Source organism: Humulus lupulus, chromosome 6, assembly GCF_963169125.1.
Source record: "Humulus lupulus chromosome 6, drHumLupu1.1, whole genome shotgun sequence".
In the NCBI taxonomy this organism is placed as follows: domain Eukaryota; kingdom Viridiplantae; phylum Streptophyta; class Magnoliopsida; order Rosales; family Cannabaceae; genus Humulus; species Humulus lupulus.
Window position 1 is genome coordinate 106,036,551 of NC_084798.1, and position 22,460 is coordinate 106,059,010.

Here is a 22,460-nt window from a genome sequence, read left to right on the forward strand (position 1 = left end):
GCCACGAGTCGAGTCTAAATGTCTCGACCTTTCCATCAGCTCCTCTCTTCTTCTTATAGATCCACTTGCACCCCATGGGCCTAATGTCCAATGGCCCATCTACAAGATCTCAAACAAATTAAGAGTACTTAGACTCTATTTCCTGGTACTTGGCATTGAGTCAAAGATCCCTTTCAGACTTACCCATTGCATGTTTAAAGGCCAATGGATCATTGTTACTTGTGTTCCCAACCAGCTTGTGGGTTTGACTATCCATTTCATAGGTACCAGGTTCTGAGAAACCCTCCCACTATGATGAGGCATCGTAAATTTCTGACTTGAATTAGTGGTGTCTAAATCTACCTTATTTTAATCGACTTGCGTCGATGAGGATGGAACAATAGTTGATCGTTTTTCCATCTAATACTATTTTTCTATGAGACTTGAAATTCATTATGTAGTCGTTATCCAGAAAACTAGTGTTCGTAGAGCAAAACACTTTCTTGTCTACTGGACTATAAAACAGGCCATCTCGATTACCTTTAGAATAGCCATCAAACAAGCAAACCTCAGTTCATTGTTCTAGCTTTCCTACCTTTTTCCTCAGGACATAAACAAGACCCCCAAATTCCATAATGACATAAACCAGGTTCACGACCATTTCATAATTCTAGTGGTGTCTTGGAGACAACTTTTGAGACAGTACAACATTTAAAAAATGTCACATGTGGTCTAGGTAGTATGTCTCCAGATTAGATTTGGGTAAGAAATTTGTTGAGTTGAATTGCTTATCATAGAACACACATTTTCATAAGCGTGTGATTCACACAACTCAGCAACATTGTTCTGTTGTGAAGTCCTTGGGACAGTTGCTTTAGATAATTCTCCATGTTCAATTAAATGATCTTGGTTCTGATTATCCAAATATCCTCCACCCCAATCAAATCGCAACATATTTAACGTTTTTCCTAATATGGTTTTAAAGCCATATCAATGAATTCTTTTAACTTCTTAACAAATTCGTAGAATTCCTATGCTTTAGGTAATTACATGAGTCTCTAGAGAAATTGTCGTTGAAGGTGATGAAATACTCATAACCACCCTCACTTGAGCATTCATACACTACAAGAAAAAATGCTTTTAATAACACCGAAAATGTGTTATCAAAACATACCATAACATTTTTTGATGTGTTAAGACCGACTATGTTATCGTAGGTCATGGTACTTTACATAACACTTTATCATTGTTATACAGATGTGTTATTATACTGTCAACGATAACACAATTTCTGTGTTACTTTAATAAATAGATAAGTGTTTAATTATGTTATTTATAGTCGATTATATAACACATTTCAATACTTATAAATTTGTGTTATACTGCACTTTAGTACAACACTTTTTTTGTGTTATACTACACTTTAGTACAACACATTATTTGTGTTATACTACACTTTAGTACAACACATTATTTGTGTTATACTACACTTTAGTATAACACATGTGTTATATTAGCTTAGAGAAACATGATCTTCTTTTACTTACACAAAACTAGGAAAACAAATATGAAAGTTGAAGCCAAATAAGGTAACATAAATAGATTTTTATTAATTACTCAAATGTAATTACAATATTTAGTCTACTAGTCTAGGTTTAAGAAATTATATTACAACATAATTTATGCCCAATTCAGATTCCTTTATCACTAAATACAAAAAAAGAAATGTATACAAAAATTAGTGAAATACATTCTTCCATTCTAAAGGCCTCAACTACTAATGTTGTTAAGAATTGCTCCAAAGAAATCATCTCAATATACCTGCACATTGTAAAAAAAAAGTCGTTTTATTATTAAGAACATAAGACTTAAGCTAGTTTCCACCTGTAAGCATATAAAGTTTAAATTAAATTTGTAATAACTCCAAAACTTGACGAAACAATAGGGTATAGCAAGATGTACTACCATGCAAAACAACGACTGAAGCAACAAAACATGCAACTTAAAACAAGGCTTGTGAAAGGTATCAAGATAACAAATATATCATTCTCAATGATCAAAAAGTATGTGAGGAAGAATTGATTCCAGAACTCTAAATTGTGTCAATATATCCCCAAAAAAATTAAAGAATAAAAACATAATCACACTTTGACTTCTTATACAACAAAATCATAAAGAAAAACAATAAATTAAAAATGCACCTGGAAACTTCTTTAGCATCTTTAATATAAGGTTTAGCCCAATTTCTGCAATAAAGCTAAAAATAAAGTTAGAAAAAAGAACTCTTTCTAATAAAAAGAAAGAAGAATGTCACCTGGAAAGAAGAATTAATCATGAGAAGGAGCAACCAAAAGAATTATATAAAAAAAGAAGAGGAAAAACAAAAAAGAATGGATTCTAGACATGTCTCATAATAATTGGACCTTTTTATTAAACTTCATGGAGACAAGACTCACAATACAATTGTCTAGCAAAGTGAGGAACTTTCATTTATTGTGGTGATTTATAAGACTTTAGCTCTTAGAAAAATTGTTGATATGATGCACCATTTGAACAAGATGTGTATTATCAACTAAATTAATACGATAGTATTTTGAAATAAACATGCACTTCCTTATCAATTATCAGGTATTCTGGTTAGGACAACAGAAACTGACAAGCATTCCACTGTTTTTTTCCCTTTCATTCTTCAGTTTTATTGAGAATTTTGACACTATTTTGGTTACATCATTAGAAATGACAAGACAGAAAATTTGCATCAGACAAGAGGAAAAAGTCATACATAACTGATAACTCTAAAGTGTTTAAGAATCATTAACATTTTTTTAACTAGAGAATACTACTATAATTATTTTTGTGGGATACACATTACTACAAAGAAAGCAAAAAATTTAGAAAACAAACATATTTATTGAGTTTTGATAATACTTTTTCAATAGCAGATTGCACATTGGAAATATATTAAGAGGCCACCCAAGGCCAAATGAATTAGTTAACTTACTTTCCGTGGGCAGTTTCTCCAGAAAGCATGACCGCATCAGCACATTCCCGTGAGCAAAGCTGAAATGCATTGTGGACAGATGAATGTCTACAAATTGTAGAAAATGGAAGAGTGATCACATTTAAAATAGCATACATTTCAGACTTAAGAGTAAATCAACTTGAAAGAAATTATCTAGTTTTCTCCAAACTCACAGGATTAAGACCAAGCAGCTTTTAATTGGCTAGAGCTACAACCTAGAGAGAAGAAGGACAAATATAAATGAATGAAAAAAATGCTTGCATTGTGGACAGATGAATGTCTACAAATTGTAGAAAATGGAAGAGTGATCACATTTAAAATAGCATACATTTCAGACTTAAGAGTAAATCAACTTGAAAGAAATTATCTAGTTTTCTCCAAACTCACATGATTAAGACCAAGCAGCTTTTAATTGGCTAGAGCTACAACCTAGAGAGAAGAAGGACAAATATAAATGAATGAAAAAAATGCTTACTAAATCAGGAACAGTATAGGGATTACAAGTACTAAAATCTTACAGAAAACGCTTCATTTATTTCATAGTAATCAATCTGAGAAGCATCTAAACCATCATTTGAAATAGCTTTTGGTATCACAAGGGCTGGAGCAGTTGTAAAGAATTCAGGTGCCTGCGAAGATAATCTTCTTTGAGCTATGTTTCAGCAACAGTAAAATAGAACTAGGAATCCAATTCATTGGAGTACCTTAGCTGCATTAGCATAGCCCTTAATCTTTGCAATTACTTGCAATCCAAGTTGAAGTGCCTTCTCTCCACTCACTAGGACTAATGCAGCTGCACCATCACTATTCATGATAAAAACCAAACCATATTAAGGCAAGTTAAAATCTGAAACCCTAGTCACACACACATAAAAATAAGAGAAAAGCTGCCCACAGAAAATAAACCAGTTTTGTTGTAGCATAAACTACAATAAGTGTTGCACACCAGTTGCTTAAATGTACAAGAAAGTAAATGAGTATTTAGATAGTACAAGCCTCTAAACAGAAGGCACAGGAAACAATATATCTGATTTCATTACCACCCTAAGTTAATAATTTTTTTGTCTGTGCCTTCTGACCAAATAGCAGCCCCCAACAATATCTACATGGCCTAACTTCTGCCTACTAGTAAAAGCAACAATCAATAAAAGCCAAAAGAATCCAAAGTTTGAAACTTTCGAACACACTACTTCCATGTCCAAATATTTTTTCTGGTAACAGAACAAAAAAATGAGCAACCACTAGCCAAGTGAGATCAGATTCTTATATGTTTATTTTGTATCTTATAGGTACACATGTATATTATAGTGTTCAACCAAACCAATGTATATTTCAGGTATATTTAAAATATGCTTATAATTCTCTGAGACATTTTGTGAAGCAAACAATAAGTTCAAAACATCAAATATTCTCTGACACATTTTGCCAAACACTTGTGTGCTTTAAAAATGAAAAGCTGAGCAAACTAAAAGATTTGAAACCAAATGTCCAAATGAATCTTCTCAAGTGGAAACAAGATATTAAGCAATATATAAACTAGTAACCACATCAATTACTCACAAAAATATAATGTATAAACCCACTGCTCAATTCTATATTATCTATTTCAGCATTCAATCTTCTCAATAATAACTATTTCAGCTTTCAATCAATTCAATAATAACAAAGAAAAAGTTGAATACAAAGAAAGAAGAGAGCTGACAGAACCTGTTGGAGGAGTCCTTTCCTGCGCCGCTGCAATTGGTCCGAATACAAGCGGATTTACAGAAACATAGATAACAAAATTTAAAGCATTAAAGAGATCTGCCTTTGACCAAACACCTTAACTACAACCACTATATAGCCAGAATAAACCCAGAAGAAAAACTGGTAGAAGCTATGAACTAGGCTCATGGAAATTGGGAAAGAAAATAAGAATTTAGCAACAAGCCATTAAGTTATTTTCACCCTCGTCATCAAATAATAATATCAAGATTGCCAAACAGATGCATACAAAATATCCTCTCCTAGACATGGAAATCAGATATCAATAATAGATAGTAATACTGAGGAATATAGACTCATTGCCTGATATGAAACAAGAGATTTATTTTCAATTTTTCATTGATATATAATGTATGGCTGATGTTACATGTATATGTCCATGTATATTATATAGATCAAATGGTACCTAAAAAAAAAATCAGGTGCTCCATTTTTGCAATTGTTTTAGTTCTTAATTTGTTTGGTTACTGCCCACTCTTGTTATTATACGTTAGGTACTTCATTTATTCTTTACTTATTCTGTTCTTTTTTTTTCTTTTGGATTAGTATTAGTTTTGGATTTGGAGTATAACATTTTTCAAATATTTTCAGAGCAGTGGAATATCAAAATTATCGCATGCTAAGTGGATAAATTTGGTAGTTGAATTAATCTTTTTAATATGTTTTCTAAATTACATAGCCAAAACACATGGTAAAAGTATCAAACTCAATCAAATCATATCAATCAAACATGATACAAGTACCATAAATATCAATTAATCTCTAGGAAGATAACAACTGGAAATATAAAAGCAGAAACAAAACATTAGTCATATAAAATTTTGTATCAATGGATAATAGTCTATGTTCAATAGTCTCATGGCCTGGAAAGTGACTTTCATGAACAAGAACAAGTGGAAACTATTGTTTACCTCTACAAAAGGCTTGAATTTGAATGGAAGAAACCCGTAACAAGATAAAGCTTTTCTGAGCAAGATAAGATCGAACTTTCCTCTGTATGACACCTGCTGGTCTTCCTAAGACCTCACTTCGACAAGCATCCAATTCTGCCATCTGGCCAGCTCTGAGAAACACTTTGGTTTTACCAATCTGTCATTGAAATAGTTAAAACACAAACAGATCAGGAAAATTTTCCATTACAGGTAGCTTCTAATCTTAGAAGTAGAATAAGATTAGTTTATAAAATTCTAGAACCTTTGAAACTAGGACTGAACTGCTAAGGAAAATAAAATTCGGGGTGGGTAATTAGGAACAACAGTGGATCAAAATAAAAGGCAGTAAGTAATCTACAAATGATTACCTGATAACCCTTGAGATTCACCTTCTCTAGAAGGCGCTTACAAGCAGTTACTTCATCGCAGCTAAAAGTAGACAATTTAAAAATATACATATCACTTCTAGAAATCCAAAAAATAATACTAATAATAATGATGTCCTGAATTTTGATTAACCTACCTCCCAGCAAAGACATTAGGTGCCAAGATGCCAAAACAACCTACAAATTCACGGAATGGCTTTCTTGTAGGATATCCAGCACAACTAATCCTGATGGCCTCCATAACTCCCTGGAATAAGATCTTATGTAGTGTGGCTCAGTGACACTCAACGTTTCAAGCAAAGATTGTAGTTGTTGCTGTAGAAAGTACAAGAATGATGATAGTCACCATCAAGGAACTGACCTTTTTTCCCAAGGATATACATATTAGGACAGAAAACAGACCTTAAAGCGAGAACCTATTGAAGAGAATTTTGATGATTTGGAAGATTCTTCTGGTAAAGGAGGGAACAAGCCTGAAACAAAAGAACAATGGGAAGCATCCAAAAGTTCTTGATGTTCAGCAACAACATAATCTTTGTTCTTATCCAAGAAGAGCTCCGTTTGATATGTAACCTGACAATAAGATTTTACCATGGATATATATATTGAGCAATTTTTTGCATCCTCTTCTACATGCTTAAATGATTATGATATTTCATAATATAAATATATATAATTAAATTTTACACTTACTTCTCCAGAATAATGACAAATTGTGAAGTCACTGCGTGCTAATTTCGGCTTGCTAAATCGTTTGTGGTCTTTATAGGTTTGATACAGCTTCTGCGCAAAAGTCTCATTTGTTGATCTTGGAAACATACTACAAATAACACAAGCTGTCACAACCTCACTAACATAGAACAATACATCTAAAGTAAAATGTAAATATTCCTATCTTAAAAAAATGAATGAAAGAGGTTATTCCATAAAAGCTTGTATATATACCACGCCTCATCCAGAAGAGTAATGATTCCTCCAGGTTTCTGAAATAATAGAAGTACATGTACATTAAAATAGAAATAAAGAAATGAACTTCCAACTACTCTCTCATTCATCAAATGATAGATTCTAGCAAAGAGAAGAAAACATGTCTATCAAATGACAATGTCCAATCAAGCAGCTATTGTATAGCAAAAGTCAACATGGAATTATCAAAAGCTGAAGTATGTGACAATTAATTATTTGAAAGAATGTGTATGTATGAATTGCTATTCTGAATACTTGTGGGTGCAAGAAAGCCAACATGCTCTAATACCCTTCTTAATTTTTGTGAATTGAAGGGGCCCAAGGTAGAACAATTTATATGCCTCACCAACTGATTGACGTTGAATAAATCCCCTAAAAAAAAAAGACCACTCTATACTCAGCAGGGAGGGTAGGGAGTTAAGTAAATCAATAACTAAGTCAAACTTCAAAAATAAACTCTCAAATTATTTCAATATTTGACAGATCATAGATATGTCAGCTTCAAGATAAATGTTACAGAAAACACAGTTTAATAAAATTTTACAAATAAGACTCGTACTTGTTATAAATCCATACTAATAAAGTTCCCATATTTTAAAAAAAAAAAAATGAACTTGTATAAATATATGAAAAAATACAGGTCTGATAGAAGATCAGATTGAAGAAAATTACAACAAGAAACTCCAATCTCTAGCAAACTCGGTCAGCAAATAAAAACACTTTTGACTCTTTCACATTGAATAACCAAATAACTACCCAATATCAAACTATATCCAATATTTTCCCGGACAATCCCATATAACTTTATATCATTGAATATCCAAATAACTACCCAATATCAAATAAAGTTCTCTGATTAAGATGCATCATATTCAGTAATGTAATAGTCTAAATCATATGGCCTGAAACAACAAAGAAATTACATGTCTTAGAATCCTCATAACAGCAAAAGCACTTGTATATTAAAAATATAAAGCCTCAAGGACCAAAGTTGGAAAGATCATAATTGATTTTAACACAAGTATGCCAAGAAACATGTTTCATAATATGTGTATATATATATAAAGACAGCAACCAACCTTTTCAATGAGATCAAGAACATCTTGATTGTCAATAAACTGTATATAACTCCAGTCAATTTCTTCTTTCGTATATTCTTCTTGCTCCATCTTGAAAACATGCTGTCAAATAGTAATTTAAGTAAGCCAAAAAAAGTTTAGCAGATTCACTAAAACCAAAAGAAGATAAATCTTCTCAAACCTGATTAAAATGTTGTAGTTTTTCATTTGTCAAATTGATACAGAATTGCTCAAAACTGCCGAACCAGATAACATAAGAATCAGCAAAACACTCGAGATGAAATCAAATGCTAGCAGTAAAATCTAAGTGAAAGTGAGAACTGAGCCATAACCCAAAGGGTTCCCTAAAGAGAAAAGAATGTGTTTTCACGAGAGTAAACCATACAAAGAAAAGAGGTACAGCATCACCTCTATTACCAAAAGACAGCCCTGGCAAAAACATTTTCCCGATGGCTTATTTGCACAAGTAAAACCACTCAGCATATAATCAAGAATATTAACAAAGGAATCAATTTTGTTATACCACAAAACAGAAATTCTGCCTAATTAAACAACTCTACCACCTGGAACACAGTGATTTAGTGCAATCCTCTCTAAATAACAAATACAAAAGGCATACCGGTTAAGCACCTGTTTGTCTTGAAACTCTCAAATCCATAAATATCTAGAACCCCAATCAAGTTCTTCGAATCAGGATCTTGACCAATAGAGTTATTGATCTTGTTCACAAGCCTGGGGAATTCAAAGTTCACAGTACGAACAAGCAATCAAAATAAATGCAGCTTATTATTTTCATTCTGCTTGACTGTATTGACAATTTGACATTACCAATCAAATAATCTTGAATAAACAATTTTAGCCAGAGCATCTCTACTGAGAGCTGCAGAATTTGGATCCAAACACTTTGTTATGGTCCCATCACGGGTCACAATCACACGTTTGCATAAAGAGTCCTCAAGAGAGTTCTCATTGCACCTAACAAATGTTGCAGAATGAACTATTAGCATTCATCTATCCATGAATATCCAAAAGTGCATTTTAAAAAACAGTATAAAATAATGATCCCACATGAAAATCTCAGCTGCTATTTTGAGATTGAACCGTGATTTCTCATCCTTGGGTTCAGAGGAATCTGATTCTGTCCCCTTTGAAAATTCGATATTCCCTAAGTGGAGTATTGCAGCCACTACTCGGAATATTGCATCCTGGAAACATCCACAGTTGATGTTCTCCCAGTTTTACAAGAGAAGAGAAACTTACTGGGCATAGGTCATTTGTAATTTCATCGTATGAAATTCTAGATTTCTGATGTATAACCTGCAAATTAATCATTTCACAAATTAGTTTTACAATTAATCATCGTATGAAGTTAAAGCATGACAATGAAAGTTTATGTATATATATGTGTATATATGTATAATATATTACATATATTTAAAAAAAATGTCAATGAAAAGGTAATATGCTCATTTACTATTCATATTAATGAGAATTTAAAAATTTCAAATGGCTTTTCTACATAACTCAAGGTTCCAGCCATTCTGCATACTAAACCATACAACTCTTTACTACACATCTATATAAACCATTAACATAAAAGATAGCAAAATTTTAGGGAATCATATGCCAGCAATGTAATCTAAAGAAATCTCATCCAGTAGTTATTCTTAACACAACTGAATAGACATACCAAAAATCCAACAGCCTGCCTGACATGTTTGAGTTCATCCCAAGACGAGCCCGCATACTTCAAGAAGAGTAATTATTAACCCAAGAAAACTCAAAGCATATATGGGGTAAATTATGAGAGAGAGGGGTGGAAAAAGGGAAGAGTGGAAGAGAGAGCCAAACCAGACTTCACATATTCCCCATTGCTGAAAGTGAAACACTCTCGACGTAGAAGAAGGCTGCCACAGCATCAGTGAACAATGCATTCTGAAGTTAATACAGTTGCTTTTAATTGAAACCAAACACGTATATGAAAAAATGGAAACAGTGAAATACCTATTAAAGAGTTGCACATTGATATACGTAAAAACCTGAGAAAATATCTTCTGAGCAAGAACTGGAGGAACCTGAAACAAAGCTATGGATAAGCTCGCAGTTTTTTAAAGAGGAAAATCAAGAGATGACCAACTTCAAAATTGCCAAACTAATCCCGTACAAAATTTTCTCTCAATGTACAAAGGAGTCCATTGAGGTTGTCAATGATGCTGCCCCAGGGGCTGGCTGATGGACTATTGCCATTCGATCCTTCAGATGATTTTAAAATGTTTCCTCTTGACGTTCTAGGTGCCTGAATTGTCAAGAAACATATATCTCGTGTTAGTATGGAATATAATAAAAGATCATTTTTATAAGCTAGCTAGGAATAAGACTTAACTACCTGATTTTTAACAAACCCCTAGGTCCTAGAAGACATAAAAAAAGGTTTTGGTGTGAAATTGTGTTTCATGAAAAACATCAGATGCTGTAAACCCAAAAAGAAAAACAACTATTCCCTGCCATTCCTATTCAAACACAACATAGGCCACGCTCTTATTGAAATCTACCAATCCAAAAACTCTTATTCGCAAATTAGATGCGATTATACCCATGTTTAAGCAATATATATATACATATATAAACACCCGAATCCATTTAGTAAGAATTATTCATATTCATGTCATGTATAATCCCAAAATTATATTCAAAACAAAACCATAAATACTCAAAAAGTGACCACCGCGGGTCGAGACTTGGCATCGATCAATATTAGAGTGAGATGAAGAAACAAAAATATTGAGCTCATAGACAACAGAACACAACAATCAAAACATAAATATCCAAAATAAAAAATCAAACCTCATGGGAAGATCTAACCTTTGTTAGGTTCTGAAATGAAAATTGAAATGGAGATGAAAATGATGAGGAGGAGGCATATATCTTGAGATTTACTTTGGCTCCATTTTTTTTCTTCGTCAAGGCTCCAGTAGGAGGTTCAGTCCGAGAGAGGCAGTGGTTCGGTCCGAGAGAGGAGGAGGAGGAGGAGGTGGTGATGGGTATAGTAGGAAGAGAAAGGAGAGAAGGAAAATATGATGGAAAATGAGACAGAGAGAGAAAGAGATGAAGACTGGTTCGGTCCGAGATAGGGAAAATGAGACAGAGAGAAAGAGATGAAGACTTCGGTCCGAGATAGGGAAAATGAGAAAGAGATGAAAGGAAAATTTGCCGCTTTTTTTTTTCACTTGCCGCATGTTACTTTACTCATTAACTTTATATATACTATAATACTCTTTTAATAGTATTATAATGATGTGTTATTGAAGGGGGGTTTTGTTGTAGTGATATGTCCCCAGACATTTGAACATACTAGCCCTAGTGGTTCTTTGGCCCTTTCTCCTATCACAGAGAATGGACGCTTTGTCATTCTACCCCCGAGATAAGATTCACAAACAGGTAGGTCACCCTAGGTGAGTTCCCTCAAAGGCCCAGCCTTTGTTAGTCTTTGAATCCTATCATAGAAAATATGTTCAAAGCAAAAATGCCAAAGGTACGTCATTTCTAACGACATTGACCTTGTGTCGTTTAACGGTCCTAGATTTAGCTATCTTAAACAACTCATTATTTAGAACATAGGGTTCATTTAGTTGCAATAGGTATAGCCCATTTTTCATACATCCACCCCACAATTCACATCAATTTAAAGAAATAAGATTTTATTACTTGTGAAAGTAACTACAAATTATTGTTGATGTAATAAGAAAAACTTAAATTAAAAATGTCCATTGAAAATTGGAATAAAATATAAATTATCTTAAAATAATATATTTATTTCCAAAATTCATTCAAGCTTATCCATTTGCCTTGTTTGATATGAACAACCCTTGATGGATTCAAGTTGTGGCTTTTTATCCTTCAAGGCTTTCCCAATGCTAAAAAGGTGTAAAAAAAATACATGCATGTTTAGTATATCTTGATTCAGTGATCCAAAACCGAAGTATCATCCTCTAAAATTACATGCACCAAGACAAATTTAATTATCTTGGGTTCAATATGCCTTGAGTGCTAGGAAATCTTGTTTCAATTCCCAGTATTCTTGCAGTTGGAAACACTTCCCTTTATTGTACTTATAATAAGGCATTGCTCCTAGATGCTTTGCAGCATTTGGTGCCTTGCCAGTGGACTTCTTATTCTTTTTGTTTGAATTTCTTCCTCATTTTTTCTTCGAAGAAAAAGCTTAAAGCAAATTCACCTTGAGCTTGTTTAGTAGTATTAGCATCGTTTCCTTTGCTCGAACCACCACCAATAAACTTCTTTTGAAGGATTTGGTGATCGTTACGTAGGAAAAATAGGAATATCTTTGATTATCACGAACTCGAAGTTGTCCATAATCAACACCATGTTGATGTTGGACAAACATTTTGTGAGGTTCTCAACATAGAGTACCCTTTTAGAGATTAGAGAGAGAATGAGGTGGGAAGTCTAGAGATATGATTGTCAACTAAGTAGAAATCAAGGCATTGCTTGAAAAACATTTATTCATTAAATTTTTAGAAATAGCATAACATACAAAATGTTTTGAGATAATCGAAATAATGAAACACTTATCTTCTATTTCTTAGGTACTCTAACTAGCCATGAATCCATGTGTCCTGGTAGGAGAGAGTTACAAATATTCACTATGTTAAATAGAGAAACATCTCAATAAAACATCATAGACTTTTATTAACTACCTATTCCATCCGATCAAAGTAAAGAAAACTCATGTGTCCCGGTAGGCGAGAATCACAAATATTTCTTACTTTATGAGTTTGACCCATGATTTCGATTATTATACACTTAATTCCTATAGTCACCGTAGGGATGAGTCTATAGAATGTCCATATATAACCATCTATCCTAAGAAATTTAACAATGTTAAGAAGTCTATTGAACCTTTTTCGTAGAGAGACGAAATCAAAGTGCCATGAGACCCCACTGAACTCTAACATTGTTAAATCAACGATGGAGATCGAATTAAAATTTTTAAAAGTCATTAGTAAATATTTTAGTATTTTATTCTTTTAAAAAAATATCAACTTAGGTTTGCCAAATTATTAAAATAATTAATAAACCAACTTAGGTTTTCCAAATTATTAAAATAATTAACAAACCAACTTAGGTTTGCCAAACTATAAAAATAATCAATAAACCAACTTAGGTTTGCCAAATTAATAAAATAATTAATAAACCATAGTTGATAATTTTTTCATTAATTCTAAAATTACCTTTGACAATTAATTCAAAAATTAGAATTCATATGTTTCTAATCAATTATTATGTTCAACTAAAAAATATAACGTCATACAATTAAGTCCAACATAGGTAAATGGGCCTTAACAATTCAAGCTTGCATGAAGGAGAGCAGGGTTCAGTATGTCGGACCCACAACTAAGGCTCCCTAACTTCCACACAAAGCTCAATCTAGTAATGCAAAATAAATGGGCATTCACAAGTGAAGCCACCCACAAGAGAGGAATTTAAACTTTATATGTTCAATTGCGCCCAAATAAAACCTAATATTTTATGAAAGTTTTATTTTGAGTTTTCTCACATTTTTCAAACACAATAATTAGGCCATCATTATACTTATATTTAAAGCCTAAATGCAAATAATAACTTAATAATGATGCTAGATATGTTAATAATTGGATGGGCCTAAAATGTTAGTATATAAGCATGTATTATTAAATGATGCAAATATACCACAACAATATACTATTTTACAAAATACTATAATTAATTAACATAGAATTCATCAGAAAAAATTCAATAAAATTAATTAAACAAAATTAAATTAATTAAAATAGAATTTATCAAACAAAATTAAATTTCAAATAATTAATTTAACTTAGGCTATTAAGTTGTTAGGAATGACAAGATATTTTACTTTTAAATATTATAATCAATTTTAAAATATCAAAATATCTTTTAACCAAATTTAAATTATCTAAAATATCTAGAATTATGAGATAACAAATTACAAATATTTTATACAATATAAATATCTTGAATAATCAGATAACTAATTTTAATATTTAATTTATAACAAAATAAAAAAAAATATCTTAAAATATCCTAATTATCAAATAACAAATTCAAAATATTTTAAAAAACTAAAATATCTAAAATAATCAGATAATCAATTTTAAATATTTTAAACTTAACTGCACAAAATATCTAATTTTAAAAAAAAATAAAAAAAATTTGCGAAAAAGTGTCGGCGCAGGGTCCGGCACCGACGATGTACGGACGTCTGTGTGGCCGAGCTCCCGGCGGCTACTACGCTAATAACAACCAAATTATTGCTAAATTTACATTAGAAAATATAAACATGCACCAATAACATGTACCCTCCAGTTAATACCCTAACATATCAATCAATTTCATACATGTTCATTCATGAAATTAAACTAGCAACCTATGTATCTAAGGCCAATTGTAGGAGATACTTATTGCAGGATCTTTATTTAATTTCATGCAGTTTACATATTATCAAACAAACATGAAAATTCCTAGGACATGCTCCTATGAAATTGATATAAATACAGAGTAAAGTGAAAACTTTTATTACGCAGCGGAACTAGAACAACTCCATCCTTCAATCTCTCTAGCCCTCGATTCATTTCTATAACAGAGTATTATCAAGAGATTGAATTAGATCAGCAACACAGTTTTCCTCACCAAGCCTTTGATCAACCTAAAATTAGTGTGGGATTGTTCTCAACACATGAGATAGAGATCTAGAAGAGAAGAAGAAGAGATAGTGACCAAGAAAGGGTTAGACTGTCTAGGTTTTCACATACCCAATGAATCAATTGAGATTGACTTCCTTATGAAAACCCTAGATATCATATTCCTTATATAGACAACTTAATGAGATTTATTTAAATTTAAATTAATTAAAATAATAAACAAAAAGATAAAAGTCTTAGGCTCCCACAAATGAACTTGGGCCCAGTCTCTTTATTTTGAATTTAAATCTCAATTGGGCCTAAATTTAAAACCTTTTATTTATTTATTTTAATTAATTAATTAATTAATTAAATCCTTATTCAAAGTAACTAATTATAATTTTAAACTTGATTAATATTATTTATTTATACTGACACCAATTTATCAATATTAATAAATTTACCTAAAGATTCTCTTTTATTTTCTAAATCTCATATCTCTATAAATTTTTCGAAATTGACCTAGTCAACTTTAAAAATCCTAATTGATAATTAAATCAATTAATTGAGACATTCTAGATGATTTACTCAAAGGTGATGCGAGGACCATGGATCCATGAAATCAAGCTCCAATAAGTTACCGTGAATTTATTTACGAATAATTTCACTACCTTATTTATTCATAGTGACTCCACTATAGACTTGGAATTGAACTCTTGAATTCATAGAACGTATTTTCCAAACCATAAATACGTTATCCATTGTTATAACCATTACAGTCAGTCAATCCTCTATCGATGAGTTACTAATGAGCTGGGTGCAAATTACCGTTTTACTCCTCATCAGTATTTTATCCTAAACTCCCACTGAGTTCCTTATAAATGATATTTCCGTGAAATTAATCACATAAATGAGTTCTCAATCATTTGACCTTTTGACCAAAGTAATTAAGGAAATCATATTTTCACTTCTCATATAGAAGTTATATATTTCATATCTATGAATAATACTCCCTCTCAATTACACTACTAAATCTTTAAGTTGTAAATATGGGCTAGACCGTAGGGTAACCTGGTAATGAAAAAGTCAAAAGATTTAAACAATAAAATTAGTAGAATATTATCATTCACAATTAAGATCGACTTAACTTATGGTCAACGTTGTGACATTGATTAGATTCGATAACAATGATACTTATTTATTAATCAATAATCATTATCGGTCCTAGTCTGATGTAACGAAACACATCCAATCTTATCTACTTGGCCAATGCCTTGGACAAGACATCACACCCCGAATGTGTAAGTAGATCATATCATAGATTGCCTAATCAGTGAAAATTTAATGCACTGATCTAATCTTAGGACTCGTTCTTTTAAATATATAATTACAACTATAATCCATTGTGACCTAGTCACTATAATTGTAACTATCCAAATGTTCATAATTTTATAAATGTTTGTATTTTTTCAATAATCATGTAATAAAATAAGCAAGCAACATGGTTGTCAAACTAAATGATTTCTACTACTTTCATTGACAATATAAAATAGTTTTAATGTCTGACATGGTTTTATAAGGGCATAAAACCCAACTAGAACACCCTAAGAGTTCATGAATCTCGCTGGAATCATGAAATTTTCCAGATTCTGGTAGAATGCCCAGAAGCACGAGAAAACACATAAAGCGCGGAACAGGCGATGTCATCATTTTAAATGTCAAAATTGGCCTAAAATGGCTAAAAGGAGGTAAAAAAGACCTCTAAATGCCAAAAACATCAAAGCCCTATGCATGCAATTACACATTCGACAAAACTAAAAATAATAAAAAAAAGAACGGGCCGAAATTACTTACTCGATATGAAGCGCCAGTAGGTGTTGTGCCATGTGTTAACCCAAAAGTTCTTCTTGTTTTCCAGCCAGATGAATGAGGATTCTCTCCAGCCGTCCAGGTCATCAAACACACAAGTACCGGTGAGGGTTTTTAGGATTTTTGAGTGGTGAAGCTTTAGGAGGAGTTTGAATTTTAAATGACCAAAGTAAGTATGTGAGGGGCGGTTCTCGAGTTTTATACTCAAAGAGCTTGGGGTGGAAGAACCTCTACCATGACCGTTGATGACCTACGGGGTAGGCACTCAAACACGATCAACTTGTAATGATTATTAGCATGGGAAAAGGTGGCCTTAGATATAGGGTAAAAGGGCTCTTCGGGTATGGATTGGACTTCTTGGGAGTGGAACGGGCTACTCATTAATTGTATCGATTCATAGGCCCAGTAATGGGGATTCAGCACGTGGTTTCACATTTTTTGAGTATGACATCATGAAGAGCTCGAGAGTCACCTCTCGAAGACCCTTGAAATTACTCTTCTCTGACTAAGTCTCCACTGTCCAAGAACAAGTGAAGACTTGAGGGGGAGGGGGGGGGGGGATGTTGTCTGTGATTTCATCATTGGACACAAGATAGTAATAAGAGAAGTAATTAGGCTCCTCGGGAGGATGGTGAGGCTCTATAAAATTCACCCAGAACTCCTCAGAGTGTAGTATCCTCCCAGCAAGTCGAGTTCCTTATTTTCGGTGTGGATGTCTCCAAGTGAGGCTACGTTCTGAGGACCACCCTAGAGGTCCTCCCATCTTCTTTATCCGCTAGTCCTCCAGGTCAAGGAGCTTTGTCCTTGGGCCTAGAGACGGCGCCAGGTGCCCATCATTGTAGCCTTGGGCCACCACAAGATTGTCTGATAGCTTTTTGGGCACCTCGAGTAGTGGCGTCGAGTTCGTACACTCAACAATTTGTATTTTGCACAATGCCGCCTGACACGGGAAAACATGCAGCCACACCCTTACAGAGTCAGAGGCGTGTCTCCTATAAAGTTGGTGGGCTGCAACCCATAGTCTTTATCAAAACATTTACAGGGGTTAAATAGCAAATAACTGGCAGATATTTGTAATTAATGATATATATGACCTTCATCCCCTATAAATAAAGCTACGATACCATTGTAAAAGGTTTCACAACTTTTGTACTCAAAGCAATATATACGCTGCCTGAGAAGACCCCCATTGAAGCTTGCCATCTCAAGCTTCAAGAACTCCAATACTAAAGACTCGTGGACTAGGGTTGTTTTATAACCTGAACCATGTAAAACCTTGGTGTTTATCTTCATTATTTTCTTTAAGTTCTACTATTAGGTTGATAGCAAAAATGGCAGTTAACACCGATTAACAAAAGAATGATCGTTGAGAGAACTAAGAGCTGGAACTCTTCTGGTTTGTGAGTCTTGTCTAGAAGGGAATATTACCAAACATCCTTTCTCAGTGAAAGTCAATAGAGCTAAAGAGAATTTAGAGCTTGTACACAACAATGTCTGTGGTCCAATCAACGTACAAGCTAGAGTTGGATATGAGTACTTTGTTACCTTCATTGACGATTACTCAAAATATGGTCATACTTACCCAATGCTTGCTTAAGAAGTCTAAAACCTTTGGAAAGTTTCAAGGCTTCAAAGCTGAGGCTGAGAAGAAATTAGGCAAGACTCATAAAACACTTGACCAAATCAAGGTGTTGAATATTTGGATTTATAATTCAAAGATTTCATGCTGGAGCATGGTATTCTATCTCAACTCACAATAACTGGAATGCTACAACAAAATAGAGTTTCAGAAAGAAGAAACATGAACTTGTTGGCGACTTACACTTCAAACAGAATTTTAAATATAGACTAACATTTTGAATGTAGTCCCATCTAAGACCATAAGAAAAACGCCACTGGAACTATGGAATGGCAACAAACCTAGTTTGCACCATTTCCGCATTTGGAGCTGTCATGCTTATGTTCTTAGAACTAAACTAGGGAAACTTGATTTGAGGTTTGAAGTGTGCATTTTTGTGGGCTATGCTCTAGAAAAAAGAGGCGGTCACTTCTATAGTCCCATGGACAAAAATGTATTTGTTTCAACAAATGTGACCTTCCTTGAACATGACTATATGAATAACTATAAACCTCGGAGGAAGGTAGTTTTGGAGGAACACACAGCTAATAAGATTCCATCACCATCACCTTCATCATCATCATTAAATGATAAATGACAAACCGAGTAAACCATTATTCCTAAAAAGGAAACCCTAGTGCAATCCTTCCACTATGACACTGCACTAGGGTCTCAATTCACTACCATCGATGTTCTACCCTGTTACTAGTTAACCTGAACCAACTACCTTAACTCATCTAGCTGAGTTAAAACTTTTCATGTCCAAATACCTTACTTATAGTTTGATGTGGTTTATCCCTGCGATACACCACCACATCACCTTACCCTCCCGTGTCCAAAAGAAGACGCTAATTTCTGTCACCCGCTCAACCCTCCCGGTACAACATACCCTAGGAGGTGCAATGATATCCATTCAGAATTCTCATTTCTACACCAAACTCTCATTGGATCTTTCATCCGATCCTGATATCCCAACTTGTATTATTTTGACAGGGTTCTTCCTCGTATCAACCAAAGTCAATACTTTGGACTCCATAGTTCAGTGATACTCTCCCACTGATCATTATACATTAACACCACACCAATCTCAGTCGTTTCCTTGTCCACTCATTACAATCTGTGGCATTATTCCTTGACTGACACACGTCTCCCAGTTAGGAGTTCCATCTCCAATTAAACTTCCCCTCAGTCGAGGATTCCAAACACCAATCACCCATCTGTTGCTTTTCACTAAATCTGGGTCTCAGCGTTATCTTTCTTACGAACGACCAAATATTCGTTACCTTTTACGATGCGTACTCTGCCTACCCGTTAAATCAAGTAAATTTATCATGTTCTCACTTTACCTTCCACGAGGCTTAACCCATCCTCCCATCAATCTAAGCCTGGGCATGCCTCAACCTGTGATGCACCCCTCACAGTTTCCTACCTTCACCAAAAGTTAGCTTCTTCGCACTATAACAGTTTATCCAACCCAAAACACGCATATCCCCGCTTTACCAAGCGCTAATCAATTCTTACTCTGTCCTTTAAACTCTTGATCTAACACTATCCATCCAGTCTGTCTTCAAGTTCTGATGTTCTCCTCCAATCTTCGGAGTAGATTCCTGCAAAGACATTTGTGTAGTGGATGACGCGTTTACCAATCTTGTTGCTCTCTATCCCTCAGATGTTCTTTAGTAGCTTCTCTGTGGCTTCAGACCAAACCTCTACCCACCTGTCCTCTCTTCTTCTTGCAGCATTACTCTGAATGTCCCTGACAAGACCAAACTGACACTTCATGAAGCTTTACCTGTACCCCTGCTTCTTTAGTGCCAACATCTTTAGCGCAGTCGTTTGCTTTCTACTTCTGACTTGGAGCAGTCCCTCATACCGTCCCTAAACCTTGAAGGAGATTGTCCGTATAGTTCCTATACCTTCTACCTGCCGAGCTCACCTGAGTCGCTAACACTTAAATCGATTAAGAACCTTTGTTACCAATCCACCACACCCTTCCCGGTATAAGTTGTGACTCCTGAAATGTCTCCCTCCTTGACCTCCAGCTGGTGATAACCAGACCATAGATCAACTCCCGGAGACATTACCTTGTCTAGTATCCAGGCATCCAGTCTCCTTATCCATATCAAATGCTGCTAACAATTTCCACAATGCGATGCTCTAACTGATTCACCCCAAAGTCAAACTTCTTCAACTGCTTTAGTAGTCTCTCTTTTTTTCCTTGTCAAACCATTATCATCTTTCATAATGCCCCTGATATCGAACCTATCTGAATCGCTACTGGTCAGCTTAGTTTCTATTCCGTCCAACTAAATTATTCCAATCGATTTTCTCCACTATCCATAGTTGTTTCTTAACAAATTTATTCCCATTCAGACTCATGCCAAGACTTCCATATGAAGAGCTCTATCGCTCCCCCACGAGCTCCTTTATTACCTGTGCCCTAATTCCTCTTCCAGAAATTCCTAATTCTTCTTAATATTCCTCAACCCCTCACAAAGTATCTTGAAACATATTCTCTATGTCCAACTCTGTCTTGATACACTCTCAGTACCAAACTCTTCCAGCCTGTTATATATCCAAAGACATGAACTTCCAGTTAACCAGTCAACTCTGGAAGACTAGCCTCAGCTTCAAATGTAACAAGGCATTCCAGTCTTCCATCCCCTAGCCATGGAAAATCCATCTTAACATACAAAATCATTCTATGTAGGAGCCATGCTCTCACCCAACATCCTCCCAGGTGGCATCTCCTGCCTCTGGTGCATAGTCAACAACTTCACTGGTTTCCATCACTATCCTGACAACTACCTTGACAGTCAGATTTTCCCCCCGTTCTGACAAAACTTGAAGCCATAAAGCTATCCGGGATTCTTCTGCTTTGATTACCGAGAATCTATCCTTACTAACTTCATCAAAAGAAGCACTGCCATTTGCAGCTCTGGCACTCATGCTCTATACATTATTCCTCAGTTCTTCGAACAACATGGCCCTCTCCGCCACCCACATACAGACGATAAGTTCTTACATCAGAGCGGCCCAAATACTTTGGACTATTCCAGAGTTTTAATCCTTAAATGGGTCATCATCATTTCCAACTACATCCATTTACATCAATTTCCCAAAATGAGTTACCCAATTCACAAAACCCATTGATTTACACTGTTGTTACCCTATCATTCCAAACCGAGCTTATAAGCCCACCAGTCTTCACAATTCAAACCATGTCTTTATAACCTCTTCTATCAATTCACAATCTGAGTTCTTTCCAACCCATCATGCCAATACCTCAGCCCGAGTACCATTTCCAAGCATCCCTCTGCCACAATATTTAACACAACTCTTTAATCATGATCCCTCATCCTCTTAACCAAGGGTGGAATTAACTTTGCCCATCCACTGTCCAATTCTTTGTCAACCTATATTTCCCTCAAAATCAGAGAATAACACTCTTTAGGCCTTCCACATAATACCATTGTCTGTCCATACTCTCACAACAAACCAACAGTGGTAACCTTACTATCAAAGCACACAAAGCAGCTCTTTCCCAGAGAAGTCCGCTGTTCCTCTGTCCCGTCTCAACTATTAAACTCCACAGCTCGCTCACACACTAGCGATCATCTGCTGTGACTTTCAGGGATAGATGGAGGTCTCTAACTCCAACTATTATCTAGAATCCCCCTACTAAACAATACCAAGTCCACTTAACCGTCCCAAGCACAAACAACTTGAGTTCATCTGCCACCACTGACCAAACTCCTCAACCCTAAGGTTCACACTCTGAACCAATCCACAACTAGTTCCAAATAACCACAGTTATCATGCACACATAAAACATATTAGGCCAAATCCACAATGCCATACATTTAGCTACCAAATTTAATCACAACTAAGTATATCCACACTCATCATGCTTCATACAAGCCAATAAACAGATTTAACATATCGATTCAATCTAGGCAGTTAACCACATACGCTCAGCATGCAAACCATTATCCCAATATTTATCCACATACAATAACAATGCTATTCAACACGCTTTGATCTCATCATGCAACAGTCAAGGGCCAGGCCCTATCAATATCTCATGCATATGTCAACTCATTCATCATGCTCCATAACAACAAGCAAGCAAACATGGCATTTAAACACA

At 34.5% G+C, this 22,460-nt stretch overlaps 2 protein-coding genes across 2 annotated transcripts; both read right to left on the reverse strand.

The window, feature by feature from the left end:
- Window positions 1-1,766: 1,766 nt before the first annotated feature.
- Window positions 1,767-9,362, reverse strand: LOC133782419 (myosin-7-like). The gene is made up of 18 exons (XM_062221719.1): window positions 9,197-9,362; window positions 8,957-9,103; window positions 8,759-8,860; window positions 8,310-8,364; window positions 8,129-8,230; window positions 7,029-7,066; window positions 6,777-6,903; window positions 6,486-6,656; window positions 6,221-6,398; window positions 6,066-6,126; window positions 4,709-5,854; window positions 3,706-3,805; window positions 3,520-3,630; window positions 3,389-3,430; window positions 3,175-3,216; window positions 2,981-3,067; window positions 2,181-2,236; window positions 1,767-1,800 (listed from the first exon to the last, which is right to left on the reverse strand). Coding segments are annotated over exons 1-9 (882 nt in total). The 5' UTR covers window positions 9,199-9,362; the 3' UTR covers window positions 1,767-1,800; window positions 2,181-2,236; window positions 2,981-3,067; window positions 3,175-3,216; window positions 3,389-3,430; window positions 3,520-3,630; window positions 3,706-3,805; window positions 4,709-5,854; window positions 6,066-6,126; window positions 6,221-6,260.
- Window positions 9,308-21,259, reverse strand: LOC133785375 (myosin-7-like). Its single transcript, XM_062224621.1, has 7 exons — window positions 21,036-21,259; window positions 10,991-11,354; window positions 10,293-10,424; window positions 10,133-10,203; window positions 9,980-10,035; window positions 9,819-9,875; window positions 9,308-9,445 (listed from the first exon to the last, which is right to left on the reverse strand). The coding sequence occupies exons 1-6, from the start codon at window positions 21,257-21,259 to the stop codon at window positions 9,853-9,855; spliced, it is 870 nt and encodes a 289-aa protein (XP_062080605.1). The 3' UTR covers window positions 9,308-9,445; window positions 9,819-9,852.
- Between the last annotated feature and the right edge of the window lie 1,201 nt (window positions 21,260-22,460).